The sequence below is a fragment of the Aegilops tauschii genome, chromosome 6 (assembly GCF_002575655.3).
Source record: "Aegilops tauschii subsp. strangulata cultivar AL8/78 chromosome 6, Aet v6.0, whole genome shotgun sequence".
NCBI classification, from domain to species: domain Eukaryota; kingdom Viridiplantae; phylum Streptophyta; class Magnoliopsida; order Poales; family Poaceae; genus Aegilops; species Aegilops tauschii.
In genome coordinates, this window is record NC_053040.3 from 430682019 (window position 1) to 430690335 (window position 8317).

At 50.9% G+C, this 8317-nt stretch overlaps 1 protein-coding gene across 1 annotated transcript; it reads left to right on the plus strand.

The window, feature by feature from the left end:
- Positions 1–1088: 1088 nt before the first annotated feature.
- On the plus strand, positions 1089–3754 carry LOC109778221 (cyclin-D3-1). Its single transcript, XM_020336773.4, has 6 exons — positions 1089–1825; positions 2024–2110; positions 2202–2300; positions 2402–2603; positions 2822–2943; positions 3068–3754. Exons 1-6 carry the CDS (start codon positions 1493–1495, stop codon positions 3290–3292), a joined length of 1068 nt encoding a protein of 355 aa, XP_020192362.1. The 5' UTR covers positions 1089–1492; the 3' UTR covers positions 3293–3754.
- The last annotated feature ends 4563 nt before the right edge of the window (positions 3755–8317 follow it).

The following is an 8317-nucleotide window of genomic DNA, read 5'->3' on the forward strand; positions in this document are numbered from 1 at the left end:
ACCGCTCGATATCTGCACATGCCAGTGGGGAGCTCAAGACCGTCATAGTATCAAACTCCATAGTGGCAGTACACACCCTAGATCTACTGTTTTTAAGGAGAAGCCGCTCTCCCGACTTCAATCCGCACAACGGAACCACCGGAGGCGGGAAGGGAGAGGAGCCGAGATAACCCAGGCCGCCAGGCGACTCCCATGGAAAACGAGAGGGAGAAGAAAGTGATGAGATAAAAGTATCTCCCCCAAAACAATATGTGTCTGTATTGTGATCCTTTTGGCGGTACTCAGACGCACAATGGTCATGATGACGGAGCTCATCAGACCAGTGGAGGTCTCGGTTCCGACCTTTCCCGACGTTCGCTGGAAACGTGCAAAATGCCTCCAAGAAAGCGTGCATGCGCCACTCGCGCTACTCATAGTCGCCGCACTGTCCTAGGCGACCGGAGGAAGAAATCCAAAAGACAAGCGCAGCTCCTACCAGCCCGTGTCCACGAACGCGCCTCCTCGTTTGTCGTGGCGTGCGCAATGTTGGTTCTAGAGTGTCGTTTCTTACAAGCGGATTTGCCACGAAAGAAATTTTGTAGCGACCGAAGCACGAAAATCACAATCTAATTTTCTTTTAGTAAAACAGAAAAGCGCAGACTAATTTTGGCACCCAAATGTTGTGAATTTTTCAGACCCCCCCTTGCATCCATTTATTACAACGAGCAAGAATGAAACCGTAAAAACAAAATCACCATGATATTCTCCATACACATATACAAGGAAAGATCTCCGAGATTACAAAACGGTGTTTCTTCCCATGTTTGTTTTGCAAGCAAATAAGCCAAGAAACACATCACCACATTCATCATATTACTAACCTAGAACAGAGGCTAGTCTAGAAGCAGAGGAGATAAATAAGAAAGGAAACAAACGCACCGAGCGACACGGCGCACGCGAAATCCGAGCCAGTGTCGTGGCCGCAAAGGATCCGCGCTCCCAGGAAAATGCCAAAAACGAAACAACTCCGCCAGGAAGTCGCATGCGGTTTTGCGCCCGCCCCCCCGCGTCGCCCCCGAAATAGCGGCCGCCTCCCCCCGCCTCCGGCCGCGCCCTACAAAGCCAAAACCCTCGCCCTTCTCCCCCACTCTCGCTCCCCGCTTCTACAGTGGGTAGGCAGACCCTCCTCTCCTCTCCTCCCTCCTCCCCCTCCGCTCCTCATCTCGTCTCCACTTGAGCAGAAGAAGAACGCAGCAGGCAGAAAAAGGAAAAAAAATAGATTATCCTTTTCGTTTTATCTCTTTGACGGATCAAGAACAGGGGAGGGAGATTGGAGGGGGAGGAGGAGGAGCAATCGGGAGGGAGAAGTATAAATTCGCAGGAAGAGACGAGGGATTCGGCGTGGATAGATAGATAAATAAATCAGTTCGCATCGGTTTATTGATTGCTCATTAACCCAGCATTCCTTTCCTGCCGCTGCCATTCTCGGGAGGTGGTAGGCGGAGTCGTCAGCATGGTTCCATCCGGGTACGACTGCGCCGCCTCCGTGCTGCTCTGCGCCGAGGACAACGCCGCCATCCTCGGCCTCGACGACGACGAGGACGACTGCTCCTGGGCGGCGGCGGCGGGGTCCGCCACCCCGCCGCGCGTCGCCGCCGATGCCGCCGCCGCGGCGGAGGGGTTCCTGGTGGACCACCCCGTGCAGTCCGACGAGTGCGTGGCGGCGCTCGTCGCGACTGAGAAGGAGCACATGCCGGCCGACGGGTACCCCCAGATGCTGCTGCGCCGGGCCGGGGCCCTGGATTTGGCCGCCGTCAGGAGGGACGCCATAGATTGGATTTGGAAGGTGAGCCCCCCCGCATCTTGATTTGATTCCAATCGCCGCTTACCTGTGCCGATGGCGCGGCGCCGAGATGTGATGGGCCGGATTCGTGTAAAGATGCCTTTTTTTACCCGTTCTAGTGGCGATTTCTCGTTGGATTGATGCCCGATGGTGCCGCCCCGATGTGATTGCTGATTAAATCTGCAAATTCTCTGCTCATAGGTCATTGAGCATTTCAATTTCGCGCCGTTGACTGCGGTCCTGTCTGTCAACTACCTTGATAGGTTCCTCTCCGTCTATCCCCTTCCTGTAAGTCTTATTACCATCATCATCTCAGTAGCAACTGAAGCAAACCCTGCTAAAATCCCTTAATCACGGAGGAGTTGGTTTCTCATGGCAGGAAGGCAAAGCTTGGGTGACACAGCTCTTGGCAGTGGCTTGTCTGTCCCTCGCTTCAAAGATGGAGGAGACCTATGTGCCGCTCCCCGTCGACCTGCAGGTCAGTGAGTGATGCATCTCATCTCATCTCATGGCAGACCTTCGTTGAAGGGTTCCGTCTTTCAGTTTCATCTCAATTAATCGACGGTTTTCGCTTGACAGGTGGTTGAGGCAACTTCTGCGTTTGAGGGCAAGACCATAAAAAGGATGGAGCTTTTGGTGCTCAGCACCTTAAAATGGAGGATGCAAGCTGTTACTGCTTGCTCATTTATTGACTACTTCCTTCGCAAATTCAATGATCATGACGCACCCTCCATGCTCGCATTCTCCCGCTCGACCGACCTCATCCTGAGCACGGCTAAAGGTATGAGAGTTAAATCAGACCTCTTTTTTAGTATTCATCGATCAATGTAGTAAATCAAATCTCTTTTTTGGTATTCATCGATCAATGTGTTAAATCAGATCTCCTTTTTAGTATTCATCGATCAATGTGTTAAACCTGATCTCATTTTTTGTATGCATCGATCAATGTGTATAATTTGGCGGCGATCAATTCTTAAAGTTTGAGAATTTGGATTGCAGGAGCTGATTTTTTGGTGTTCAGACCTTCAGAGATTGCTGCAAGTGTTGCACTTGCTGCATTTGGGGAGCGCAATACTTCAGTAGTCGAGCGGGCTACAACTACCTGCAAGTACATAAACAAGGTAGTGATCAGCTCAATGTTATCACTTACTAAACCATTTGCCCGCCACTAAATGGTAACCTGTAAATGCAATGATGCGCTTGAATTGTTACTTCATTTGCCTAAATACCTCTTATGTCTCGCAGGAGCGAGTGTTAAGATGCTACGAACTGATTCAAGACAAGATAGCAATGGGAACCATTGTCCTAAAGTCAGCTGGATCATCAATGTTCTCTGTGCCGCAAAGCCCGATAGGTGTGTTGGATGCTGCTGCATGTCTCAGCCAACAGAGTGATGATACTGCTGTTGGATCTCCAGCAACATGCTACCAAGCCTCTTCGGCAAGCAAAAGGAGGAGAATTGGCAGATGACTGGTCTCATGTCGTGCTGTGCTTCAGGTGTGTTGCTCACCGTTTTGGCCGTTTTGTTGTTTCAAACATCTCAATTCAGTTTGGTCACTCGAGAACTATAGCGTGGTCAAGTAGTTGCTGGAAGGAACAAAAACACCATAGTCAATACTTGACCCATAAAAACAAACAGTTCACCGCGAGCCTGTTCATGCAATCGACATATGTAAGGGGCATGCTAAGCTGTTAGTGTCCAGAGATGCATGCTAGTGTAGGCAGAGATGGAGCAAGGAATTTGCATGTTGTAGAGATGAGAGCTCTATTGCCCTGTTTTGTATTTTGGTTCCATATTCAGTTTCCAATGAACTTTGGGCAAGGGCTGCTCTGATCATTGAGGCGGTGAATGAAAATGATCCAAAAAGGGATCGGCTGAGATACAGAACAGTTTATATTTGTTCTGATGAGTTATAAATTTTGTCGACATTATTTGTTGTTCCATTTTATTTTCCTTTTTCTGTGATGTCTACTATTATGTCATGATCCTTGATTGCAACTGTGCTTGTCTACCCAATCCTTTATTCGTCACCCGTTGAAGAATCAATGATAAATAAATGATCTTCTTTTCAAGATTCCAACACTAGTTCAGTAATTTATGGGATCAAATATAGAGCATACGGGATGCTTGTTTCCTTACAAGTGCATTACTCTTTACCATTTGATTTGGAGTATAATTTATATGTTAAGGTTAGTGAGAACTAAGAGTAGCACTGATGGCCCTAAATCAGCCTGCTAGACCCGTAAATGAAACCTCTCGCCGTTGAATACTGTAGTGCAATTGGAATTTTTGATATGTATATGCATTCACAAACCTACATTTGAAGTTCATCTCCAAAAACAGAAACTGAGATCCACCTGTGCCACCTACATTGCCATCTCTGTGCACCTATCTTCATGGTCAAGCACCATTTTGTCGGATTTGCTAATGCCAAATCTGACTGAGGAACTATTAAACCTCAGTCAGCCAAGCTTACCATCCAATAAGGTTCACTTGCTTTTATCTAGGTTTAAAAATCCACTTGTTTGTGTGTGTGTGTTTCTGTGTTGAACCGTTGGATGAAGAACTCAGGATGTCGACTGAAATTTCTTAATGAAAATAGAAACTGAGATCCATCTATGCACCTACATTACCATATCTGTGCACCTACCTTCATGCTGAAGCACCATATTTATCGGATTTGCTAATGCTTTGTCGACCAAGAAGTTCTTAAATCTCAGTCAGGCAAGCTTAACATCCAATAAGGCTCAAGATTTTTTTAATCTAGGTTTAACAACCCACTTGTTTTTGTGTGTGTGTGTATTTCTGGTAAACCGTTGGATGAAAACTTATGGGGTGACCGAGATTTCTTAGTTCTTTTTCACCCCATTTGGTTCACTTGAATCAGAGTACCACATCTAAATCTTGATCCTGCTGCCTGTGTCACTTGAGTCAGAGTGTACTCAAGTTTGCCATCCAATAAGGCTCAAGATTTTTTGCTGTGTTTATCCAGGTTTAAAAGTCCACATGATCTGTGTGTGTTTCTTTTAAATCATTGGATGAAGAACTCAGGGTGTCGACCCGGATTTCTCAATTCTTTGTCGACCGACCCTAGTCTCCCTCACCCCATTTAGTTCGCTTGAATCAGGGTGTACTCAAGTTTACCACACCTAAATCTTGATCCTGCTTCCTGTGTCATTTGACTTCTCCTTTTTTTTCAATATCTTTTAGTAGTAGATTCCATACAGAGATGCCTGTCTGTGCATGATATTAGAGTATCATTTACCATATTTGGTGGTCAACTGGATCGTAACGGTAGAGCTGTTGAGGAACATGGTAGACATACTCCCTTGTGGAGCTGCAGTAGAGTTACTGTCTACCAGCAGTCCATGGTTTGCCTCTGCTCTTGCTGTCCTTTAATGATCTGCCGCTGCACTTGCCTAGTTGGCCACCATCAGTTGAAGTGTAGGGCAGTGAGAAATGGACCTGTGAAAATGCCTCCGAGCGATAAAACAAACACGGATACGGTGCATTGCACAGCGTGTGACCGTCCGGTAGAGATTCTGTGAATGTTTAGTGTCCGCGGCAATGCATGTTGCGAAACACCTTCAGAATGATGTTTTGTGACAGATGGTTTTTGGGTGGGGGGTCGGGATCGATCACACGCTCGAGGGCATTCCAGTGTCGTGCGGTGGATCAACCTAGTTTTGTGATCGAAATCGTGTATGGTGAAGTACTGCTGTGGTTCCTGAGTTTCCAGAGCCACTTCCGTATTGAAAACCGTAGTGTAGGTTTATGATCTTCTTTCCACTTCCTTTGTGAAATCACAATGTGTAATGATTGGTGGAAATGGAGATAAAGATGATAATATCCCTCTTGCGCCTGAGGTTTAGATCCTTGATTTATTGTCAGAAAATCGTGGAACAGATCGCGCAATCTGCTGCCATAGATTGCGAATTATGCGACCGATCACCGATATCGATCGCTACCCCGTACGGGGGGAGCGAGTGAAGGGCGATCGCAGCCAAATTTCTGGCTGGGCAGAAGATACGGTTCACGCTGGCTCAGACATGTTTATGACCCAGCTGTAAATCCAGGCCAATCCTGACTCGCCGAAGCCGTAGGAGTAGGTAAACCCGGCCATGATGATTGATCCAAGCTGCTACCAGTAGCAGTCACTGGTAGATCGGATCCGTGAGGTGACTAACGCAGAAAGAAAAAGGAAAAGACCATCTGGTGAATGAATGAATCATGGTGTTTTGGTCGCCGGCGTCACGCGTCCCTCCGCTGTCCACTCTACGACCAGTAGTCCAGTACCGGGCCAGGCCAGGCCGGTCGTGGTGGTACGTGGGCCTCCACGTAGGTGCGCCGCATGCAGCAGCGGGCGGGCAGGCTCGCTCGTTGCGTTGCGTTGGCCGTTCCCGTGTCCGGTTCCTGCCATCAGCGAGCCCCTGTCGCGCCCGCCCCACCGACCGACCGACCCAGCGGTATGCATCTCGGCGATTAATCGTCGGCCTGCTGGGGGCGGCCGCAGCTGGACGCACGCCGCCTGCGCCTCCCCCTTGTCGTCGTCGACGCCGCCGCGCCCTACCCCGCCGTACGACCCGGTCGCCCCTCTCTCCCCCATGCATGAGGTGAAAAAACATGAATGCATGCCCAGACTGGCTGGCCCTGAACCCGTCTCTGTGATAGAAGGAATGGAACGGTTAAGGACTCGCTGCAGGCGGGGACACGTACGTGGGTGCAGTGTCAATTGCCACCGCCACGACGTACATTCCCTGCGTGATTCCTGGCTGGTACGTACTACGTGATGGCCGGTCCTGCTGGCCACCACCGACCGGCCGGGCGTCGATGGTTTGGGCGTTGGCGACGGCAGGTCCACGAGCACGAGGCACGAGCTGAGCAGCAGGGCGCACCGGGCCAATGGCGCTTCAATTGCAAGGGGGTGGTGATGGATGGGGGCACCTGGCGCGTACGTAGCCCGGCCTGTTCCGCGTACAGCCTCTGCCCCGCGTCACAGGCGTCGCGTACGTCCGTCCCTCCTCGATCGGGAAACCTTGGCCGGACCCTGCCGGGATCTCGCATTTACCTGCACCCCACAGTAGTTTAAACCTGCCAGCCGCGCCGCCTTACCTATCTCGTGACTTCACAGTGCGTGCGTACGTCGCCTTACCTATCTCGTGTTCCGTTGGATCTGGGCTGGACATTCGACAGACCGACGTTCCGGCCCAATGTACGTACGTACGTGCGTCTGGTCGGCACACGTCGTCGTCGGCGGCGCTGGCGCCGCAGCGGACGAACAGTGGCGTCGATCGAGACGGGACGGACGACGCACAGAAAGAAGCCATTGCTGGCTGGCTTGGCTACAAGGGTGAAAAACCAGCCGGGAAACGGCCAAGCCGGGGGTGGCCAACGGCGACCGGATCGGTACAAAGACGACGAGATCTCTGCCGCTGCCGGTGCCGGTGGTGGTGGTGGTGTAGCAATCATGCACATGCACTGCGCGGGAAGAAGCCAGATCCGGAGCTGTTTGCTGGTGGCGGGGAAGCATGCAAGGCCTCTCCCTCTCGTCGACGGACGGACGGACGGACGGACGCATGCATGCATGCGGCAGCGGACGTACGTACGTGCTCACGCGCGCGCGTACGAGGCCCGGCCGGTCCGCCGATCGATCCCGCCTGTCGGGATATTTGAACGCCACCGTCGCTTCGGCCGTGCCGCGCGGGAGACGTCGATGATTGATAGGGGCAAAAGGGGGCTGACGATGTGCCGTCGTCCGTGATGAGCCATGTGTTGTGTTGCGGATGGGGCGAGGACGGCGAGGTGGAGGATACGATGTACTGGCCGTGGATTCATGCGTGCCTGGGTGGAGATCTGTCGGCCCTCCGTGGGACGGGATCTCTGTAGCTTGGCGGGAAGATGTAGATCGAGGAATATTGCACTGCTGGGCATGCAACATTGACACATTCTTTTTCTGGGTCGAACGAACAACTTTAACCTTCATCTAAGTCCGCTGGATGCCACCGTACAAGGTGGAATGTGTAGGTATAGCACGTTGCATATCGTTGGTATTTTTTGTTGCGGCACAAATTTCCAACCTACTGTATTCAGAGAACACAAGAGGTAATAAAACTTTCAACCGCGTCCATGGACCACCTAGCGACGACTACAAATACTGAAGCGAGTCGAAGACGCGCCGTCATCATCGCCCCTCCCTCGCCGGAGCCGGGCAAACCTTGTTGTACTAGACAGTCGGGAAGTCATCATGCTAATGCCCCAAAGGACGAGTGCACCAGAGCAGCAACCATCATTGATGAAAATAGTTGTAGATCGAAAAGATCAAACCTGTAACCACACGAACGAAGATGGACAAAAATTGGATCCAAATAGATCCAACGAAGACCACCGCCCGAATCCCGCAAGATCCGACAGAGACACACCTCCAAACTCCCTCCGACGACGCTATTCGCACCATCGGAATGGAGATCGGACGTGGGAGACATTATTCCTACTGA